Source organism: Scomber japonicus, chromosome 5 (assembly GCF_027409825.1).
Source record: "Scomber japonicus isolate fScoJap1 chromosome 5, fScoJap1.pri, whole genome shotgun sequence".
Taxonomy (NCBI): domain Eukaryota; kingdom Metazoa; phylum Chordata; class Actinopteri; order Scombriformes; family Scombridae; genus Scomber; species Scomber japonicus.
The window spans coordinates 14,027,348-14,051,971 of record NC_070582.1 but is presented as its reverse complement, the minus strand read 5'-3'; the positions used below and the strand labels follow the sequence as shown (position 1 = coordinate 14,051,971).

The 24,624-nt window shown below is 39.3% G+C and overlaps 1 protein-coding gene across 1 annotated transcript in view; it reads right to left on the bottom strand.

Annotated features, from left to right (window-relative positions):
- Positions 1-9,665: 9,665 nt before the first annotated feature.
- LOC128358439 (PDZ domain-containing RING finger protein 4-like) overlaps positions 9,666-24,624 on the bottom strand; it is a 46,785-nt gene continuing 31,826 nt past the window's right edge. Inside the window, exons 3-8 of the mRNA XM_053318719.1 lie at positions 23,850-23,952; positions 18,033-18,131; positions 15,786-15,848; positions 13,789-13,890; positions 12,852-12,980; positions 9,666-11,126 (exon numbers count right to left, since the gene is read on the bottom strand). Of these exons, the coding sequence (XP_053174694.1) occupies positions 9,666-11,126; positions 12,852-12,980; positions 13,789-13,890; positions 15,786-15,848; positions 18,033-18,131; positions 23,850-23,952 (1,957 nt within the window). The remainder of the gene's footprint in view (positions 11,127-12,851; positions 12,981-13,788; positions 13,891-15,785; positions 15,849-18,032; positions 18,132-23,849; positions 23,953-24,624) is intronic.

Below are 24,624 nucleotides of genomic sequence, written 5' to 3'. Positions count from 1 at the left end.
GATAAGATAATCAAAGTAGGGCAGATTAGGGGTAGGGTAGATTTTAACTTGGTTTTTTTAAAGGATAAAATGTAGTTATCTTCGTCAACACTAATTGTTGTGTTCATTTTCATTTGATAACATTTCAATACATACCCATCTACTTTTCTCCTTATTAATGCAATGATGTGATCAATACTTCAGGTTAAAACATTTTTCACTAACGAGCTGTCCTCACATCAGTTTCGCACACACCTTCATAGTACACACCTTTAAACAAAATCAAAAGACATACTTTGATCTTCACCGCAAAAGAATAAAGATCAGAAAAGAGAAGTCTAACCAATATTTGGGCAAGAACAGGATCAGATTTAATTTGTCTATTGTGTGTCTCGATTCGAACAAGTCACCACCTTGAACGCCCATTACCGAGCCAATTAATTGGTTTCTGTGGTCAGGTATGAAGAGATGAAAGTAAAGTTGCTAAAGGATTGTATTAAATTATCTGCCAACAATGTAGGACGTCATGTGGAGCACAGCAGCCAGCTAGAATTCAGCAGAGACATCTTTAAACAAGAAAATGATGCAATAATGCTGCCTTGTTGACTTATTAGTTACCATTTTAGGGGCTATCAATTGTGATAGCCTCTGAAAACAGTGCATTCAAACCATAGCTATTACAAATGTTAGCCATACTTACAATTAAGTAGGCAGAGCCATAAGTACAATTAGACTGCCTCAATTGTTGTTCATTTAATTAGTGTAGTTAATCAGTTACATCCTCCCAGTGTCCAAGGTAAAATGCCCTCTGGTTTCTCCTGCACCTGGAAAACAAAAGTAAATCTCCATTGTTGACATTGTTCAACTCTGTCTTGTCTCGTCTCTGCCTCATCATTTACTACACAAGGACACATCATTGTGTGTTATCGCTTAAAGCAAACTGTCTTTGCAACAATATAGAGGCTCACAAGCACATATATGGCTGGATTCTTATTTGGCTGGCAGTCACATCTGTTACTGTGACTAATGGCTTAATTTTCTCACCAAAGCCTGATCAGAGTCTGACTTAACCTTTCAGATGCTCATATGGGGATATTTCCCTGTAAGTAGATGCTTCCTGTTTCCTAAAAATGCTGGCCTAAACAAAATCACATGCACTTAAGATAATGAAAATGCCCTACTTTGTAATGGCTGTGTACACCAATCTCCTTAAAACATGACTAATATTGCCCTCTAGAAGCAATTTTTATTGATTACACTGCAGCACAGCAGTGGGTCCTCATAATTTTACATACTTTATGAGATGTCTTTGTTCTCGGCTTGTTCATATCCCCAGGTGCCTAAAAACAGAGTACACACCTGAGGAGTTTTGAGCTTAAGGGTATCCTATTCTTTATAATTATTCTCTGAACAAAAGAAGAGCTACTACAGAAGAATACATACATAGCCAAGTGAGATTTACATCCAAAAAAAGGAAGATCCAAATCCCAAAAAAGCATATTGTCCATGTCCAACTTAATGTTAGCATTGTTGTGGGATTCATTCTCATAGTGAAATGCATGACTTGTCCCAATAACCTAGTTTAACAAGCAATATTATCAGCAAAGTCACATATATCTATAGGTGTCCATGCATGCTGTAGCTACTCCATGATAATAAAGCCAGAAACAAAGCCTTCATAACCAGTGTGCCATGCAGATAGGATATTCAAAAAAGGAGGATTGGGATGACAGTGATGTATAGCCTATTTGCGATTGGGAGCATTGGGACATTTTGCCGTGTATGCTGCTCCCAATGAGTATTCATCTGCTCCACTTCTTGAATCTGCACTATTAGTGTGTCTGCAAGCAAGGGCTGATATTATAACTACAAGCAGTATTTCAGAAGCAGCCTGTCTGTGATGTATATGTAGCTCTACATTCTCTCAAAATGTGACCTTCTCTTAAATTTACCAAAGGATATCTTAATAGCTGCAACTTTTTTATACTAATGGTGAGAAGAGAGTAAAGACAGGGCCAAGAAAGAGCAGGGAAATAGTTATATCATAGCGTTATGTGGGATTCTGACCCATTCTGTCAGTGTGTGTATAATTTCTAAGTGTCACTTTACTTTTTTGACAGCAAAGGCAATTTGAAACAAAAGCAGTTATCCTCGTAGCAACGGCCACTCCTCCGTCGTAGTCTTTTTTCATTATAAAACTCAGCACTGTCAAATGGGCTGCGCAGCACTATGAAATCAGTAGCCATGAATCATAAAGCCTGCACAGACTTCTGTAACCTACTGTAATAAAGTATAATGGTGCACTCCATGCTCAAGGTCAGTCACTATGAGAAAGAGACTCCACGGTGCAGTCAACTGCATCAGCCTCCCTTTTGCATTCACTTAATCCCTCAGTAGTTCACCAGTCTCCTATGGACAGCAGCTCACCTTGTTCAGCTTGCCTTCAAAGTCAATGCAGATTATCATCTTCAGGAGTTTATTAGCCTTTTCCTGTGTAGCCACCAAAGATACTTGAAAAGTTTAATTAGAATTTATGAAATTTATGAGTAAATGTGCATGCTGAGGAGAAAGGTGCATGCATGAATAAATAAAATACTGAGGATGTTATGAGTTGCAGAACTGATTCAAGCAGTCAATTGAGAGTATGGACTTATTTAGCTTTTACATGTATGCGGTTTGTTTTCCAAGTTTATCTCTAAACAAAGCACCAGATGAGCTGAGGGCTTTACCATTTCCACATTGGAAAATAACACAACGCTGTCACTTACAGTTTTGTAAAGTTGGCCAACAATAGCTACAAACAAAAACATTAAAATCAAGCAGCACTGCATAGTTTATTTTTTCTCTGTAAAAAAATTAACTCACTTAGGCTTAATTACAAAGTGGGTCTTCAATAGAGAAGATAATTCAACTCTGTCATGATGCAATTGCCCCCATTGGATTACATTGCAGCCTGTTTTGCATCTGCCAGCTGCAGTGCTCTAGCTCAATACTGGATCAATTCCAAAAAATGTTGTCCCCATTAATCACTTGACACAAAATGATGGGAAAATAGGGTCCAGGATGAAAAATACAGAAGTTTCCTTTTTAAAATTTAAATCTTTAAACAATTTACTTTCACTGCCATTTAGAGGCTGTAAATATGCAGACTTAGTCAATGCAGCTTTAAGTAAGTTGAGCTGCACTTGCAATTTGTCGATGATTCAGAAGAAGCATGGCCTACATTAAAATAAAGTCATTACTCACCAGCCAGCTCTCTGCAGAATGCAGTATGGATCTTTCTCAACTTGACTCGCCTGTGGCAAACCCTGGCAGTAGTAAAGAGCTGAGCTTGGACCAAGAAGACCTCCTGGCAAGACTCTCATTACTCTCAGGTGCAGGTGCTGAACAAAATGCAACTGAACAAGGAAAATCTGACATTGCAGTGTATCAACTCTTGCAGAAGTGTGGGATCACTCTGCATGTAAGATTTCATTAGGGAGTGCACTAGGAAGCAATTAAATCAATGTGAAAACAGGTCCAGTTATGAAATTCCTTCATAAGTGTTACACAGTGTAATACACATGAATATGAAATGTTTACTCATGAGCTCACCATGACTAATGAAAGAGTCCTCATTTCAGCAACAATGCTGACACTGAAATAAAATGGGAAGGGGGTGGGGATCAGTGTTTACATTGTGTAATAAATGTGCAACAGGCTTCATGCACTGACTGCCAGACATTATTTATTAATTCTCAAGCTCAGCAAGGCAATCACAGACAGAATCATATTAGCTTTGTCTATTGGATACAGACTCTGACCCACAGCTCATGAATAAGAAAATCAGAAACTTTACTGGAATGTTAATGGGATTCATTGAGTTGATGAATGTACAATGGGGCAAGTATTACATTTGTATACAACACTGAGTTTGCATGGTTGACCATGCAAGTCAATCACGTTCACCTTGGCGGTTCGTGAAAACTCCTGGGTGTAAGACTTTCAGTCAACCATTTTAGGAGGCTAGAGCTCCACTTGTGTAGGGGTATTTTACAGTTTTTTGGATGATCTTAAGTTAATTTAGGCCAAATACTAGTAAAAACTGTATTAGATATTGTATTTGCTCTGTGTGGCTGAAAGGGCAGTAACACTGAAAATATAAATTTGTCTCAGATCTGAGAACTATTGATCCCATATTTGCACAAGAGTTAGTAAAGCATAAGACATTCTGAAAGAACACTACTTTCTCATTTTGTCATTTGCTATTATTGAAGTAAACCTATTGCATAATTTGAGTTGAGTAGTCCTAGTTAATGTTGCAAAGTGATTGTTTTCATCGGTGGATATTATCCAGCTCTTAAGATGTGCAATATGTGTCCAGCCTTCATTAATACACTAGAATATCTCTGGTTGGAACTAATAGTATTACAATATGTTTAGGGACTATTACACATATAATAATTGAAATCCAAACAGTACAAGACTGAGACCTTTGCAGTATGCTTTGCAGTTTGGTGCATCCATTTTATGAATAATTAATTGTAATTACAGCTCTAATTATGCTCTGAAATATTCACAGGTTTTAGTTTAATTGGCCCCTTAATGCATTTGGTTGGGATGGAAATGAAACAACAAATGACACATAAAACAGGGGGGGTGTAAGAATGAGAAGAGAAGTCCAAATCATTTGCAGAGAAATGAAAGATCTCTGCCAATAATGACACACAAACACATCCAGCAGAGAGTTTGAATGCAGAGAGCTGCAATGAAGCAAATAGTGAAAAAACAGAAGATTAGCCATTTCAGCTAATCCTTAAAACTATTAACTTGTATAACTTTGGTATTATATTCACGGTTGGCCATAGTGTAAGCTAAGGCCTGCAGTGTTTGCATTTGAGTTTTTCTGCACTACCAAATACCGTGGGTAGTTTTGTAATAAGACGTAATCCACTGTAGTATGAAATGATCAACACACAGCCAACACAGAATGCCACTTTTTTGCAGCCTAGAAGCAATCTCCAAAAGTTCATAGTCCAGGTATAGAACGAATATCTGAGCAAAAAAACACCACTTTACTGTGGTTAACATTTCAGTTAAAATGTCATTCTTAAGCCATAGCAGTATGGCTGTATGTATGGCAATGTCGGTCTGCCTGTCAGTTGGTCTTCCACTTTGGTCCAGTCTGAAATATCTCAACAACTATTGGATTGATTGTCATGAAATTTTGCACACCATTCATGGTACCCAAAAGGATGAATGCTGTTGGCTGTGGTGATCCCCTGATTTTTCCTATAGCGTCACCATGAGGTTGATGTTTATGGTTTTGTGTACGATTTAGTGGCATCTAACAGTGAGGTTGCAGACTGCAACTAATTGAATACCACTCCCCTCCCCCTTCCCTTGCAAGCATGTGGGCTCATTCTAAGGTAATGAAAACACAATAATTCTTATTATATTATACTGTACATTACATCTGCCAATAGATTGCCCTAGATCTTACACACTGGTCCTTTTAAATGTTAAAATGTCATAATTTGTCTAATACCTGCAAAAACTGTGTTTATTGCTATTTAGCAAACGTTAGCATGCTAATGCATTAAACTATCATAATTAACATAATGATTAACATAATGCTAAATGTCAACATATAAGCATTGTTGCTGAACGCATGTTTATGTTAGCATTTAGTTCAATTCAGTTCAGCAGTTTGTCCATTGCACCACTACATCTGGTATGATAGGGTCAATTATCACAAAACAGCAGTTATAATATCAAAGATGCCATCAATTTCTAAAGTGAGTTCAAGAGACATGTGATCTGAGTCAATTACCAGTTTGTTACATGCTTCTGAGATTAGGTAGGAGTAGGGCCACTATGAATTAGATTGCACCATCACATGTCAAGTGGATCTGTATGTCAATAAATATGAGTCTCTGTGAATGAATAATGAGAGTTATTTGTTGTTTTTGCTGTTCAGGGAATCCTAAAGGTTATCAGCAAACATTCATAGCAGAGGCAATGGCAGGGTGTGTGTGTGTGTATATGTGTGTGTGTGTGTGTGTGTGTGTGTGTGTGTGTGTGAAGCACTGAAGAGGTAGATGAGCCACTGCTATCTGTTTGACATTTCTGTCAGTACTGGTATTTGAACTGCTGGGTAGCTCTGACAAATGCCATGGCTGTCACAGGCTTGCTTTTAATTACACCTGACTGGGTCTTTTAGGGGCTCAGGGATTAACTTAATTAGCTAGCAAGTACTCAGGCAAGTTCTGGTGTTGGTTGGTACAACCCACACAGCTTCTTCTTCTGTGGCTTTTCATTGGCATTGTAATGATCTCTGTCTACAGAGGGTGAGAATTAACAAATGATGGAAAGGAGCTAATGGGCTCAGGGGATGACAGGAGTGTGCTTTTCACTACCAACTTGGATGTTAATGTTTTGTTGTCGTATAAATGGAGACACTTTTAAGTGCCACAGACTGTGTTGACCATGGAGTACAGACAGCTTGATAGAGTTCTTTACAGGCCATACAGCGCATATTAAGTGTTTCGAAAATATTAAAAGAGTAACAAGAAAAGCAACCAGTGAAAATAAAAAGACAGGGTGCTTGGCAGCAAACACATAGCTATTATGTTTATGGTTGACCAAGAACATTTTCTATAGTCAGGAAAGACTTGGTTCCTTTCATATTTGATCAGTTTCTTAGTAAATAGTGATGTTTGAAGTTGGAAATACAAAAGAGCAGAGAAGTACAGAACTGTCTTTGGGCAATATCCATGACACTTCAATTTCAGCTATAAAACACTGACAACTTAAGATAATACAGAGACCAGAGTATCCCAGTAGCTCTCCCCTGCATATGACAAGGCCATAGAGATGATTAAGTGGTTGGTACATTTTAATGAACACAAAGCCATCCAAGTGGAAGGCAATTTTAATTGAAATCTCCTTATGTTTAATAACTTAACATATTCACAGAGGGGAGAAAAAAGTGAGTCACTCATGAGAAGATATCTGAGGTGAATAGGTGTCCAGTGAACAAGTAATTGAGTTTCTCAAGCAGCTTCACAAGACTGATCTTTACCCCCAGAGTGGCTTGCTGTTTTTTTGTTGCTGCTCTTTGCACTGCTTACCCCCACCCCACCCCCACCCCCCGCTTAACACTCTCTATCTCTTCCTTTTTATCTACTCAGCATCATCACAAAAGATAAAAAGAACACCACAGATGGTTATTGTGGCTCACTTTCGCACAATTCACACAAACTAGTTCACAAAGAAGACACATTTTAAATCAATTTATGAGGCTAAAAAGAAAAATGACTTTATTTAATTAAAAGTTTGTGTGCTGGAGCCTCTGTATTATGAGTTTTATGGTCACAGTCTGCCCTCGTTCACCAGCTAAATGTTGTAAAACACATTTCACAGTGGCATGAACTGCAAAGTAGCAGCAGATTTGAGCTCTTTAACCGCTGAATTTAAAAGAAAAAACATAATCCTGTGAAATTTCATAACAAAAAACAATAATTTATTATCATTTCTTTTGAAAAGATAACCATTATCACACATTTTAACTGGCTACAAATTTGCCAACTATGGATTACTTAAAATTAAACCATTGGACATTGACTCAAAACAAATACAGGGATTGGTTTTAAAATTTCAAATTTACAATATTTCGGTTAAAAATGAGGCAATTGGAATGAATTTACTTCACATGTAGCTGAACTTTAGAGACTGCTGATAAATAATATACTGATAATTTTACCGGTTTCATTTTTCATTGATCAAATATGCTGTGTTCTGAGTCCTGCTCAGTGGCAATCATCCTTACACAAGTTTAATGTGACTGCAAACATACTTCAGTAACGACTTTACAATAGCTATATATGTGTCCAGTTGGTAGAAAGTCAATGTATACAATGTATGAAAAGTGTTGAGTAATAACCCTCTGTTGCACACAGATATACGTAGGAAATCAGATTACCACACTACAATGTATCATTGATTCAGTTTTCACTGTTAAGGCTATGCTGAGTAAATGTGTATGTGGAGAGTAAAAAAATCTGTAAAAATACTGGTATGTAAAAGCTATGAGCAGGTCCATCTGTATGGAGAACAAAACTCTAAATATGAATAAAAATATTAAAAATGAATTAGTAATGCAAAATTATTTGAATCAAAGCTGCAAACCAGACAAACAAGTCCACCAGAAAAAAAAGACAAAACAAAAACTGTGAAGCTGCAAGTTCTGGCAGTGAGTCAGAAGTTTTTGGACTGTTCCCAAAAAGTTGTTTTTCATTATCTGGCCCGTGAAGCAGCTTCTTAAGTTTTGTCTCGTTTTTTGTGTCATTGGGAAAGTGGCTCAAGTTCACAAATTACAGAAATAACATATAAAAGTAATTTCAATGTAAAATGAGGTATCCAACTTTTGAAAGATGCTTTTACAAAGTTGCTGATGATAAACTATTAGTTGACCAGAAACATTTGCTGATAAAATATTAACAATTTACAATGTTAAATGATTCACAACCTCAGAGCACGTCGTCTGCCTTGCTTCAATGGATGGAATACCTTTATTACAATATTTATATAGTAGTAACAATGGGGTAAAAATTTTGTTGAAATACATGAAAATGTTGTAATTTCATTACCAATGTTTGTTGGTATGAAGTATTCAAAGTACAAAACTGCATTCTAAAGTATAATTAATTTAAAATGAATTACATTTTAATGATCTCATCTTTTAATTAGGAGCAGGTTATAGAGTACTTTGATTCAAATGTGAGATATTCATCTGCCTTTAAAGCTGAAATCTGCAACTTATTTTAAGCTTTAAACTTAAAGTTATTTTACTTACAACACAATTTTTGTCAGCTCAGTGTTATCATGTGACCGACATTCCACAATTAAGTCATGTGATGACACCCTTAAGTGATGAAGACTATGCGATGCAGCTGAATGCTCAGGTAGCTTGTTCTTTGAGTAAAATTATTTTGTCACAGTTGCTGCAAATGGTATGTTCAAACCTGAGCCAGTGCACAGCAAGTGACATATCTGTCTGCCATTTCTGTGGCTACATATCAACAGCAAAACACAAGCAATGGTTAACATTCAATTCTACAGGTAAATGTTTAGATAAATTACCCTTACTAAGCTAGAATCATTTTTCATTGGGCTAATTGCTGATAAGACACCATCACATGTGACCCCTGGATACTAATGTCAGCTACCTCTTATCAACGTACAGAGGCTTACAGATTTCAACTTTAAAGGATAATAAGCTGTTAATTGTTGACATGTTGAACAGTAAGTGAAAGGCATTAAACTCACTGAGTCACTGTTTTGCAATTTGCAAGTATGTATGTAAAACATAATGCAAAAGAAAATATGAACCTTTCTTAAAAAGCCCATACTTTCTAGAGTCATGGTTACAACATAAATATGAAAATAACAATTGAAAAGATAAACATATACAGAGCAAAGTGATAAAAATAATTCCATAGAAAAAAAATGTTTTCCCCGCAGAGTGATGTGAAAAACAACTCTGGAAAACATGAAGAAAATGTCATGACACCACTGATAAATTCTTTACAAAATGCTTTTTGAGTTACAAAGTGTGAAAAATATTACTATTGTCCTCATAAAAACGCCACATTGAACGAGGCAATTATATTATACCGCATGGGGTAGAATGTGTGTGGTTTATTTTATACAGTAGTGACTGATAAGAAGGCGTTGTGAACCTTGGCTCCCTCAGGAGCCTTCGTACCATGGGTCATCAGCTCCTGGATGGTCATCCAGTTGTCTAGGATCTTCTTGTTACGTTTCTTCATCATCTTTTTGTGGCTGAGCTCAATAATGCTGACTTCCTTTCGACCCTCGCTGCTGCTCTGAGGGTTCTCCTTCAAACTTTCCAGCCGACTGCGCTGCATGAACTCTCGTCTTTTCCTCTGTTCCTTTGCCCTGAGCAGGTGCTGCTTTCTTTCCTCTTTGCTCCAGTACCTCCCCATCTTCATTTCGCTCATTGCATCGTCATCCGTGGTCATTCCTCCACTACGCTCTTCTTTAATCTTTAGTGCTCGCTCCCTCAGGATCTTGTCTCTCACAGGCCTCTTGGTGATGTAACGTGTGCCGTCACTGCGGATCTTTACCTTCCACTCCATCTTGGGCTCATTAATGGGCCTCTGAGGCTCTTTGCAGACACTGAGCAGGCTGAGCTGGCTCTGGGCATACTCTACAGCTGAACGCTGCTGGATCAGCTGCATGTAGCTCTGGTAGTGGCGGGCATGAGCTGGGATGTTGACCTGTCGTTGCTGGGAGCTGTGGGAAGGGGAGAAGTAAGGAATTTGGGAAGCACATGGCTTTAATTTACTCCTCCTTTCCTCCTCAGCCTGAGGTGTCTGGTCTGACTCAGAAGGATTGCTGTGGTCAGGGCTGCTGTTGCCCAAGATTGGAGCGCGCCATCCTGGGATGGGGCTAGGGCTAAGTGAGTGGCCAGTGGCAAGGCCACCACAGAGGTTTCTCTGGTTGGTGAGACTGACCATCCTCTGGAGCGAGTGCTCTGGGGAGCGATCCATTGCCAAGGGGGTGCTCCGTGAACTCTCCGCCGTGTTATAGGCACTGGAGCTGTCCTTGTCCGATTTTTCCAGCCTCCCATTAATGTCTTCCAGTTTACCCTTTGTTGGCTGATGGAGGCTTTGGTTTTTGGTGGAGGGGGCAGAGTGGCCTGTGGTAGAGGACTGCTGGCCCTTACGAAGCTTGTGGGCCTGCATGATGTTCTGACATTCAAGCTCGATGCTGCGCAGCTCCTCGTTGAGCATGCGTAGCTCATGTTGTACGCCACCCTGCTCCCCCATGCTGCACTCAATGGTGCTGCGGCGGCTGTAGAACAGGTCGTACTCACCGCTGTTTCGAATCTGACACTTCAGCTCCAAGAGCTGCTGGAAACGATCACCCTCTGTTTCCTCATCGTCTTCATCGTCTTTGTCCTCCAACCCTGTGGAGCTGGTGATACAGTGTGTGTCCCGATTGTCTCTCAGGCACTGGGACAGACGTTTTTGGATGTGTGCCAGGACATTATGCTCTGAGCTCTCAATTCTGTCTTTGATACTCAGTATACTGTCCTTATGATGCAGTGTGGAGCAGGTGGGCTTGTCATCTTCTTCTTTCTGAAATTTAATAAGAGAAACAAAACCTGAAATAATATTTTGACACTTCTGAGGAAATGTGATACACTTCTTTCCATGAATGATCCATATGGAGATGTTTTTTTTTTTATCATTGTGTTTTATCTTATTGCATTTAGTGGAAACTTACTGTGCATGTTAGCCAGTATTGATTATTATCATGTGTATTATATCTGAATTCTGTAACTATTTTTGAAAATGTCTTAAGTGATAAAAAATGTAAATGCTAATATACTTGTAATTGTGCAAGTCTTAGTTTTCATTTTTAGATTTCTTAATATGGAATGAGGACAAAATACAACAAAAAGTCACTAGAACTATTTAAGTGCTCAAAAAGTGCAAACCTATTCTGCATTCTCCTGAAGGATTACATTTGCTGCTGTGTGCAACTCGGATATACAGCTCTGTTACTTCAGGGATTGTTTCCTCTCTTCCAACTCTTTGAAGTCACATTTACATGGATTTTTGTGGTATGCTTAACCTCCCAACAAAACAGAATTTTAAATGATGATTACTAATGTTCGGAATTTAAATAATTCTTTGCCCCCTCCATAAATATTCATAATCATTATTTTGTATTCATATTTCAAAGGCCGAAGCTTGTTTTCACTCAGTTTTCTGAAAAAGTCAATGAAGAGTTTGATTCCATCCCTGCCACTGGCTAGATCTCTAGGAATAAGTTAATGAATAATAACCTAATAGAGTCAAAGCAATCACTGGTTAGGCTGATGGTATGGTGCTAATAAAACACTAAGAGCTTGATTTACTAAGATCCCAAATAGTGGGTACTAAATTGTGTGTTTTGTTTGTGTGCGTTTTGCGGGTGATCTACTAAGTATAACTGAGTAAATGGAAACAGGTGCAACAGGGTGGAGACAGAAGTATGTAAATGAGGGTTTTGCGTGTCTGAATGGAGAGTTTGGACGAGCAGAAAGCTGCAAGCGCAAAATGAAATGTGATCAGGTTCTAGTGGAAGAGGTTAACAAATATATTGAGTTATTAAAAAAAAAAATATTACCAGAAAAAACGAAATTTGGGAGAGTATTTGTGACAAAGTTAATGCTGTTAGTAAAACCAAAAATATTCCACTCCAAAAATGTTAATACAGGTGGAATAAACTCCTGTATGTATTCTGTCATTGTGCCTCCTTCTCCTCCTCTCCACAGTAACAGAAGTCATCTGTGCGCAGTAATCAGCCGGGTAATATCTGTCCTTCAAAGCTATTATTTATAGACGCAGTTAGCATCAGAAAAATTACCTTCAGGTTTGGTAAATCACAATGTGTGTGCTAAATAACATATTTGCATTTTCTCCTCCCTGTGTTTTGCAATCTGGAGTTGAAACGTCCCATATTACATATTCATTATGGCAAATGTACTAAATGGACAGCGTGTATTATCTTGCACAGTTGCAAGACGCAAACCTCAGTGTGCTGCGTTAGTAGATCAGCTTGCACACTTTTTACGGGTAATGTCAAGTTTGCACACGTTTTTACACACGCAGACCTTTAGTAAATCAGGCCCCAAGTGTTATAGTCTGTAGTCAGTGGGAAGGTTAACTTGAATCTATTGCTTTTTGGCTCCGTTTTAAAAAAAATTCTTCTTCTTATTGAACGGAGCAAATAAGAGAAAATGGGCTTTTCAGAATTTCTAGAAGTCAGATCACAGCCAATCTAGTAACACAAAGCATATGTTTCTGCTGTCTAACCTGTTCATTTTCCTGCTCCTCCTGAAGGGCAGCCAATTCCATCTCCTCCCTCTGCTGCTCCTCTAGCATTTCCATCTTCAGCTGCTCCAGGAACTCACTGTGCTCATCATCCAGCCAGGCCTCCTCCAGCTAGGGGTGAATGAAGGAGGAAATATGAAGAGAGAGGGAGACTGAAAGGGGCGAGTATTATTTGTCAAGACCTAAAGCTTGTGGCAACATAGTGTCTCAAAACAAATAGTTGGGTGTTCCAAATGGGTGCACAAATGGGATTTTCTTGAAAAAACACATCAAGCGAGTTTTTGAAATAAGAAACTGCAAACATCAGTGTGGTCTGGTGTTTCACTGACACACTGTACAGTATCAGTCTAACAAAATGCTACCCGTCATCTTTTAAACATGCTTCTAATTTTAAAATCAAGTCAGTGCAGGTTAATGGTCACAGGAATGTCACCTTTGACCTATTTGCTCTACACCATCTATCATCTATTTGTCTGCTCTGAAATGGGATCCATATCTTAAGAGTTCAGATTTACAACTTAGAGACACATTTAATTACAGAGTGTACTATTGCTCCTGGCTCATCTGCACTGCGGCAGTCCTTTCGCTTACTCGCCATCGGCCTTGGGCCTGAACTCACTCCACATTAGCATGCCATTAGCTTTTATGGCTTACCGTTGGAAGTCAATTACAGTGGCGCTACATAAAAATAAAACATGATGAGGTGTCTCAGTGGTGGCTTCTACTAGGAGTGGTTGTAACAGTGGGGAGAGAGGAGGGGGATCTACCACAGACTGATGAGGTTTACTCTGAGCAAATATTCTATAAATGACAAACCTTCAGGGTTGTAATTTGTGAATTCCGTGCTTCCTTTACCCAGCAGGTGCTTAAGTCAGTGGCTGAAAGACACAGTGTGTGTCAGTGTGAGTTAATTTCTAACCTGCATCTCAGGTCTGGCAACCAGCAGTACGATGTTCCTGCACTCTTCATTGGAGAGTGCAGCCATTGCTTCCTCTCTGTCCTGCACATCTTGACCATTTATCTGAAAACATACAAACATGATTACCACATTTACTATTAAGTCAGCACAGCAAGCAAGCAAGCAAACATGTATTGTACACACACATGCAAACATTTGAACACAGGCCCATACACACACAAGGAGGCCAGCTTCATTCATACAGCCCTTTAGAGAAAAGAAGCAACACAGTAAAAGTGACACTCCACAATAATGCTTTCTCTTCCTGAGGAAACTGTAAACATTCTGTGCTGCTCTCTAATATGAGGCAAGGCCCAGCAGTGACTATGAATGGGACAGTGGCTCTGGGCCGAGGGAGCTGTTGTGTTCTCCAGTGTATCCGGCAGTGTACATACATCTAGCCGTACAATTAACTGGCCACTGACAGGGGGCGTCCATCTTTTTGCAGGCAGAGTAATGGCCCTGTCACTGGTGTTTAATAGTGCCAGAGTACTAGTCTGCCTCACAAACACACACACACCCCACTCTCCTGGCTCAAATCAGTCATACAAGACGTGGTAGACACCACAAGACAATTAGACGAACAGCGCTTTTGCATCCGCCCCCCTCATCTAACAATTGCTTACACAGACTATATACTTCTCCCTTGAATTTATTCCTGTTTCCCTTCTTATAATAATCCTATTAAAAGACACTTAATGCTTATTTGTGTCTGTATTCATAGACCTTCAGATCAACTGCCATTCATAGCTCCGAGTCATTATGACAGTCCAAGAAAATTTCGCATGACCTGTTTGTACCACTCATAATTACCTCTCAACATACACCTCTGTTACCCTTAAAGCTTTACTAATTGATATAGTTTAACAATTAACACCAATTAAAAGACTCATTTCACACATAAAGCTTGTTTTGGTTTTCCCAGCTGCAAACTCCTCTATTTTGAAGCTGATTGTTAGAAGCAGCTGTGGCAGGAAGAAACTGTATTTACCAAAAACTTCCTGACAACCCACTGCATCAGGTGGCACACTAAGTGACTGGCAGGTGAACATAGTGAAACACCTAGCAAGTTATAGAGATAGACAGATATTTTTCGGAGGTGTGAATCGTTAAGCTTGTTGTTTTGGTTTTCCAGTCCACCAATCTGTCAGTCTGTTAGTGACCAAAACAGAGCTAAAAGAAGAGAGATATTGGGGTTATGCTGCATCTACAGAGGAGGCATACAATGTATAGTGCCTATGTGTATTCTGTGTAGATAGCTGTACTGAGTAACAGAACTTTATCAGACACACGTGAGATGGACATCTGAAAAATGTGGTTGAAGCACTTTCGGAAGGGACATGGCATCCATCAGATCTCAAGAAAAACATCTCAAAATGAATACTACTGTTGCTCTGTATGCAGATTGTGTAGTGACTTAATAAGGTCATAATGTATGAGAAGTTTTCAGCTTGTTTCACTGCCCCCATATGACCAAAATGTCAACTTTAGCATTAAAATTAGTAGCACTGAACCACCTACATTAAAAACAATAATTACCCATTTAACACATAGAGACAACATGATCCAGCCCTCAGCCTAGGAAGCACCTCTTCTTATCGAATGCAGAATTCTTCTAGATCTTAGGCCTGAAGATGAGGCTAGGGGCTAACAACAGTCATAGCCCCTCAGCTACCCTACAAGAGGCAGCAAACTGTAACACAGCACCTTCCTGAACCAGAACTCTTAAAAACCCCTGTTGGTGCTGAGTTTGTAAATAAAACAGCCGAGGGGGCATTTCTCCCCCTCTAACAGTCACAGCGGGGGAGAGTTCCCCCTTTAATGTGCTGCCATTAAAAATGAACGAGCTCTCATGCTGGGCGACAGTGGCTGAGTGTGACAAAATGAAACTGTTTTTATGTTGAATCTAATGAAAGCTGGTGTAGAAGGGGCAAGTGAGAAAGAGAGGTCTATTGTACCTGTAAAATGCGATCCCCCTCTCGGATGCGTCCGTCTTTGGCAGCGATGCTGTTTGGACTGATCTGTAAAGGTAGAGAAAACAGCATAATGTCTCTTTCAATGTTCATTCAACTCGAAGACTGCCTGAAAATGTTTTAACTCATTATGAAGACATCATCCAGCTAGACATGTCTAGACTGTTATTAACAATGTGAGCGACACACAATAGGTGTGCTGCCATGGGAAGACCTTTGATGTCAAATGGCTTTTCTGCAGCTTTCTGCTAAGTTTTCAAAGTAAGTTTAGCCTCATTTTGAAAGATGAACAAAGGCTGCAAAGAATAGAGTTATCACCATTTATCACTTAAGTGAGGTGGGTGGATCTGAGAACGTATTACATTCTGGCAGGTTGAAAGAGTCCAAGTCTCCACATATAGCATCTATAGCTTGGAAGTCAACCTCAGTACATGATGCACCTGCTTCTCCTGTAACTAATGCTAGTGAACAAGGGGGCAGGACACTCTTTCATCAACCAATCAATCGGTGTCTGGGGCTATTTGTTTCACTCTCTCCTATCAAGCTGGGATCTCTGGAGATGGCGAGGTGCTGTAGCACTCCATCTTCATGATGGTCCACTCCTACACACAGGGACCACTCATTAAATTGGTAGGAAGGTCACCAGAAAAGAATGGGGGTAGGACTGGAGGGAACAGAGGAAACTGAGGGCAATATTTCTGCATTATGGTAAGATTACCCAAACCCTGAAACATCCACAACTGAAAAAATAACAGGGAGGATTTATAAAGCTGTGTTAGAGAGGTGAAATGACTGTGGTTACACAACAAGAAGGTTTTACTATCTTTTATGTGTGGAGTTTGCTTATTTTTCCCCCAGGTGATCCCATTTCTTCCCAAAGTTCACAGATGTTAGGAGGACTGAAAACTCTAAATTGCTCATTGGTGTGAATGATTGTGTTTGTGTTGCAATACAGGTCGCCCTTTGATAGACTAGCGACCTGTGTAGGATGGACCCTGCCATTTTGCCCTATGCATGCTGGGATAAATTCCAGCCCCTGTGACCTTGAGTAGAATTTAACAAGTGTAAAAAACGGATTTATGGGTGGTCTGAGTAAATGTGCCTTTTTCTTCTCTTGTTCTCTTGAATTATTTACTGTGAGACGCAATTGATACAAAGGTAAATAGACTTGAATATCAGGAAAAACATAATGTGGCCATTCAACAATAGCTATGAAGTTGGGAAATTCAGCTTGTTTTAAAATGACCTTGTATTGTTGTGTGTTCTCACTACTTATGCAAGATCAGAGGACATAACACCTCTTCTAACACATCCTATGTACAGTGACATTCAGCCACCTCATCTGAATGCAGCACATTCCTCTTAGCCCTACTTTTTTGCAGAGCGATCACTTAAGGATGCTGCCAGGAGCCACAGACCACAGTGATTTATATTCTGCTCAGCTCTCAAAGCGAACACCTTGCGGGGTCCAAGTCAACTTCAAACGAATCTGAGAGAAAGTTGAGCTGAATAGAGAACAGCATTTTCTGTGCTTCCAACAAGTGGGAGATAAATTGAGTTTCTTGGCTAACATGATGTCAGCTGTTATGAAAGGACAAGATGCACAACTCAGATAAGACGTGAAAACTTTTTTTTCTGTCTTGGCATTTTGTTTTGTAATCATGTAGTTAAAACACTGCAAAAACTGCTCAATAATATCATTTGTGGTTGATAACAGTTCTGACAGAACAGACTCTTCCCAACAGAGAAACCTGCTTTGCTCACATGAATACTAAAGGAAATCATAAAATGGAAGATGAACATTAAATGCCAGTATTGATTTAGACTTGGGAATATAGATTTCTCAGTTGTTTAAGCATTTTAACTGAAGCACTATGATCAGCTACTTCAATAGCATATTATATGCAAATGGGACAATTCAAAGAACTGAAATATAAAGGATCTTTAGAATATGCATATACCTTTTGTCCCAAGAGTATTAGTATTTTCATATTTTCAAACAGCTAGCAGTCCTAATTCTGCTGGTTGGCAAGGAAAAAGGATTTATTTTCTACAGTATCTCCAGGAGCAAGGCACAGTGGGAAAAGATAAAAGAGAGGATTCAGTGTTTACAGAGTTCCCACTGCAAAAACGTAAGTATGAAAAGTTAATGCCAAGTTAAAATATGCAACACTTGTGGTCTTGGATGAAGGATAGGACATCTATCCAGGATAAGTCAGGATATCTACTCACCTCACTGACATAGATGGCCACATCCTCTTCTTCATCTGTCCTATAGCACAGAGTTAGCCCCAACTTCTCCTGGCTGCTGAGTCGACACAATTCCACTTCCTATGCAGATGAGAGGGAAAACACATCAAATGTAAAAACATGGGTAAGTGCCCTATTTTAACTGTGCAAGTGCAATGACAAGCATAGTGTGGTAAGTCACAGGAGCACAGACTGTGTGGGTATCTCTGAGTGCACCTGGACATAGAGGACATACATTTCACCACAAAGCCAATTTGGTAATCGTTGTGGAGCTTTCGATCATATTACACAATATTCCTCAGCAGATGAAGTAGGGCTGAAACTAATAATTATTTTTATTCTCAATTAATCTGCAGATAGTTTTTTTGATTAATTGTTTGGTCTGTGAAATGTTAAAAAAATGTTTAAAAAAGCAGGTTACCATTGCCAAGAGCCCATTGTGATGCCTTCAATTTGCTAGTTTTGTCTGACCACTGGCCCAGACTTTTAAGGTATTCAGTTGAGTGTTATATATGTGAGAGAAAAACTGCCAACTCTCACATTTAAGAAGCTGCAAACCAGATCATTTTTGGTAAACAATTACTTAATTATCAAAATAGTTGCAGATTTATTTTCTGTCAATCTACTAATCGATCGACTAATAGTTGCAGCACTAAGATGAAGTTTTCCCACTTGTCATAGAGTTGAATGGGTTCTAAATGGAGCTAATGGTGTGTGTTCTGCTCACAAAATAAAGCATAGCTAAAACAGTTGTGTTGCAACAGATTTATATCCTCAATTTGACCTTGAACAATTTAAATAAATCATGTAGTTACCATTACACGAAAATGTTGCCACCATAACGGCCACACAAACACAAGGGTCTGCTCCACTCCACTCAAGTCTCAGCACAAAAAATCCCACTTGTTTTTGAGATGCTTACTGAGTCTAGATTGCAAACTATCGTCTGAAGTTTTTGAGTCTAAAAAGTGTTTGATCATGAAAGACATTCTCAGCTCACAGGGTTTGACTAGTGGGGCTTTGATAAATGTCAGAGGACCTCAAGTGTTTTTCTTTCAAGGAGCTGCCAAGTTATAGAATATGAGACTATAAATAAACTATAATTATGCTAATGCTAGCAGATATACATATTTGCTGCAACACTAAAATATTCCTCATCTTCCCTTGGGGAGAGATCAACAAACTATTGACTTACAAATCAGAGGTCGTTGAATTTCCCTCGAGCCACTTGGAACATAGCTTAGTACCCTGGCGTCAGTTCATAAATACAAACACGGGAAGTGAGACTTGATTAACTGCAGCAACAATTTGAGTGAATGGCACACTTACCTTTCATCTAATATCAAAATATGTGTTGAATATGGAACCAAACACAAATTCCAATTTCAAATGTCTCCGAAACTTGCAGACAGTTAACGTACATAACACCATTTTGCACTCAGTTTCTCACAACAGCAGTTCAGCCAAACACCAAACAGCCCAGCCTGTGCTATGTCTTCAAATGCTGAAACATATCAAGGGTGTTGAAGGGAATCAAGTGTGAAATGGCCTCTCCTCCCAAGGTCTTCATTAGAGCAGAAACGCGCTGGCTCTCAGCAGCAGGAGTGAGGTGGTTGAGTGGAGAGTGAGGATGGAGGGGGCAGAGAGAAATGAGGCTGGGCGAGGGCTCTGGTGGGGCTCACTGGGGTCTCACACAGAAACAGAGAGATTCATTTCCTCTGTGACAAGTGTGTGTTGGCTGGTTACACGTGTCAGATGTGGCAGGACTTTAGGGGGGGAAAGGAGGGGGGAAAGGCCAATACCACTGCCAGAGAGCCACCACCTGGTGCTTCTGGTTACCCCTTTTAAGCTGTTCATGACCCCCCCTGACTTCGTTGCACACGCACACACACACACACACACACCTTTAGGCACAATTCCCATTTTCTCCTTCTCCCTTGCCACTCATTCCTTCCTACACTTCTCAGGGACCTGCTGCTGCGGCTGGGCTACTCACACACATACTGTATGTACAATGCATAAACACAAAAGAGTAACTCCTGCACAAACCATGTGCTTACACACACACACAAACCCACCCAAAGTATACTCAGCAGAGCACACACATTCTCACAGACAAAGACAGACAACATGAGCTTTGTCGTTTTATCTTTCACAACAGCCTCCACCTGACGGGCAACTCAGATCTTTAATTGACTGTCTCGGAAGTAATAACAACTTCAAATCCTGGCTGATACTGTATGTAAGGATACAACATGAAAGAGGGACAATCGAGGCAAAGCGTTGGTGCTGACTACCTAAACAGAGTAAACTACAAAAATCATCATCAATCATTATCATTAGCTGTATTAAAATGTTACTAATGAGCTACCAATGCTATTCTTGGTAGAGATATTATGAAAGTGGCACATATCCTGATGCAACGAAGCAGTCATGGAGGTAATGGGAGCTATGGAGAACACACACATCTTGCATGCTAACATAATGCAAAGAAGTTGTGGGAAATATTGAAACCACTTGCAATGTCTCTGAGATGTCTATCTAAAAATAAACCACATGCTGAGGCAAAGTAGAGGTGTGAGCAGGTGTTACATCATCCTTATCTGGCTAAATAAACCTAACGTTACTTCTGACTAATTAATGACTAGATCTAATGTAGGAGACCTGTGATTAAATGATCAGAGAAATTGAATTACTGCATGTTGGATGAAACCTCAAACCTGCATTTGTGTGCTTAACCATACATGACACATAGTGTGCATGTACATTTTTATTTACCAAATATTCTTTCAGTTTCTTGTTTTGAGACAACATTGTGCAGAAAAAACACCCACTCACAATCAGATGCCACAGTAAAAGGATTCTGTCTCTGGATCCATCACACAGACAATCACCAATGTCTGTCTCTTGCCTTTTGATTTTTTTCCCTCCATTTTCCCGACAAGCTCTCTGCCTCTCAGGAGATTGCAGCATGGCCCGCGGATGAGGGCTGACAGTAAATTAATGACTGCAATGGCGTGATTTAGGGGGAAGATTGCCACCTACCATCAAAGCACATTGGATGCTGTCATAATAATCACGCCTTTGATTATCAGTAATTGAAAAAGCAGTCACAAATGCATGGATTGGTAGCACAGGCAGGAAGCAAAGGAAGGCTATCTCTGAGCTTGAAGTGCTTCTTTTCTTCAGAACCCACCAGAACAAATCAAATAAATGGTCACTAACATGGTGTGTGGTTGTGGCCATATACACATGAAGGGATCTGAGGAAATGAGTGATGTGTCTGTGTGAAATTCTAGCTATGAGGCATGGCATGTGTGTTTCATTAATCCAAACAAGCCAACCATCAGAGAAGAAAGGGGACATTATAGGCCTGGGGTTTGTTCAGTCTTAACCATCAGTGGCAGAGACAGTCTTAAACTCTCATTACCTAGCTCATTAAGTCAGACAGGACTTTAAAAAAAAACAACAAACAGGATTCAGGCCTATAACTGTATCTGTCCGTCACTTACTTACAGAGACACTGACAGACTGAGTGATGAAGTTAGACCATTGATAAGCCAAAGCTAAGTATCCCAGAATGCATTTTGCACAAACCAACATTTTATTAAGTTTTAATACTCTTTCAGGTGAGAAAGTAATCATTTAGATTCCCAACATGTCAGTTTTTCCAAATGACACCTATTTGAGAAGAGATATATGCTGCGCTGCCAGTGTGGCTTACTGTAAAGCACTTTAACATTCTTGGTAAATCAAATCAAATCAATATAATGAATATTAATGCAAACTTGCAAAATGCACACTGTATTGTGGTCATTTACACTTAGCATTCATGATTCATTTGATAGTTAGTTGCATTAAGTAAATGAAATAATATTTAAGACATGTAAAAAGTAGCCTAAATCTTAACCAAACCCTTGTTATAACAGCACTATAGTCTCCACCCAAAATTTGGTGCAATGTATTTTTTAAGTATTTTTAATGTTTTTTTTAGCATGAAAAACGCTATACAAATAAATAAACTAAATAAAATGCTGTTTCATACATGGTCCAGCCATATACCAGGTTTTGACTCAGTCTTGCTAAATAAGAAATCTGCATGCTGAGAGGAATATAGTAAGGAGATATGGGGAGAAGGTTATGGAAAAATACTGTGAATGTATACTTTGGTGACATCTGGCATCTCTGCACCTCATCAACCAGTGTACTCAAAAACTCTCAAATGCTGATTACCCTAAAGGAAACATCAATGTCCGTGTGTATTAGAAAGGTGAATTAGATTTAAATTCTCTGTGATGTGATGGCAAACTGTTCTCCCCCACTGTGCTTTTCCATCTAACACAGATAATTTAATGAAATGTCTTTCCTTCATTCTCTTTTCTTTACTTCAACAGGGAGTGAGGGATCAGGTCGACTTTGAAAGTGGCTTTCAGCAACATCCCCTTTCATAGCATTTTTAGTTGACATACAGTAAGTGGGTCTGCATTAGCGTGGTATCTAACTCCCAGAGCATGAAATAAAAGAACGGCTGCAAAGCATACACAGTATAATAGGATTTGTTAATAGCAATGAGGCATAAAGAAAGGCTTTAATATATTATATTTGTTCCGATTTGACACTGGGGCCTCTGTGATCCAAGTGGGTGCACAAATCTCTTTAGGATGTGAAGACACAGCTCAAGCTCAGTGGGTGGAAGCATTCAGAACTAATTCAAATAATACAAATAAGAGGAGGGAGTGAGCAATCATCATAGATCAGACCAGCCAGAGCCCTCGCTTGCAATATGCTCGCACCTCAATGACTCGGAAATAAAGAATATTGGTCCAAAGCGGAGAGTGGAGTCTGTTTATCTCTTCCTGGCACAGTTGAATCAGTGCATCTGTATGTATATCTGTATGTGTGAGAGATCAAAAGCTTTATCCAGCTGCTCCTGTTACTTACACTCTAGTAAGATGCAGAAGCAAAGAAATCTTTTTTTATCTTATTAGCACCTGCTGCACACACCTCACTTTAATTGGTTCTGATCGAGCTCAGAGTTAACTTTTTCTTTCGTTTCAGAGTTGTGAAAACAATTAGCAAGTCTCAGGTATCAGTTTTTCTAGTTTCTGTTTTACAAAAAAGAAAAAGAAAAAAAACATGGCAGCGTGTCATCATTGTCAGTGGAAGTAAGAGATTTTTTCAAGCTGTCTGCATTGTGGCTGATAATCTGTCAGTTATTTGCCTGTAGAGTCAATTAATGTTTGAGTTTTTCCAACAAATGATAAGCATAATTAAATATGGACTGTTAAGGGAATGTGTGTCCATGTGTCCATATGTTGCAGGGGTTAGGTGAGTACTTTGTTCCTATGGATTTTTGAGGTGGATGGACAGCCAAATCAATAACAGAGTTAAGATAAAATCTCATAACTACACACAGGTTGATATTTGTTTTTTAACCTTATCTTAAATGTGGTTATTAAAGGAATACTTTAGCATTTTACTTTACTTATTCGATTTTTTTGCCAAGAGTTAGATGACAGGATAGAAACCACTCTCTCATCTGAGTGTGGTATTGATCTTCTTATCTAACTCTCTGCAAGAAAGCAAATGTAGTGTATGAACTCTGTAATGGTGACTCAATTTGACTTTCTATACTTAACATACTGTATCTGTACTGAGATTTCTGATTTACAGGATCTGAGAACATAGTACAACAACAGTACTGTGGGTCTGTGAGAAACTAAAATCAGCTGATAGTACTGACCATGCTGGTGAATATATCAGGCTCTAGTTAGCAGTGATGTCAAGTGCAATTCTTACCTCATATTCAAACTCCTCTGTCCTCTCTCCATCCACTGGAACAGGGGAGAGGTAATCTGTCCCTTCATAGTATTCCTGGTCCATTGTATGCAGAGAATGACAGCTGTCAGGGGAGACAGATAGAGGAAGAATGAGAGGGAAAGACAGACAGACAGGGAGGCAGAGAAATAGAAAAAGGCGGAGAGTTGGGCGTAAGCAAGATCCTTTTCCTCATTTTCTCTTAAATGCTTTTTATACCTCAAAGTGACAGGATTTTCCTCGCCTTTTGTCTTTGTCTCTTTGTGGAATCTGACGAATAAAGGATTTGTCAAGGGCTTTCAGCTTTCACTGTAGCTGGAGTGTGTGTGATAAAAGTAAAGCCCCTTGTTAATAACAGCATATCCACATAATTTGCTTCCTGCTATTGACAGACAAACCCCCCAACATTGAACAGTGTAATTCTATTATGTTTCCTTCAGTCACTGAACAAAACAGCATTGTAACGGTCTAACAAGATGAGCAGCTTCAGTGCCACACAAGATAATCGTGGTGGACGAAAAACTTTAAAGGGACTCTCTGATCGAACCCGACTGTCTCAAAACAATCGTCCACTGACAAAACCAGACTGGTAAATGTCAGAATGCTTTATGCTTTAATGCTCCAGTATTACACATAACAACTTTTGGCAGCGGGTGTAAAGAACTCAATTACAAATTTACAACCTAGCCTCAAAAATAAGAGTGACAAACATTTGTTATACCTATAAAATGTGCTGTATATTGGATTGTGCACCTGA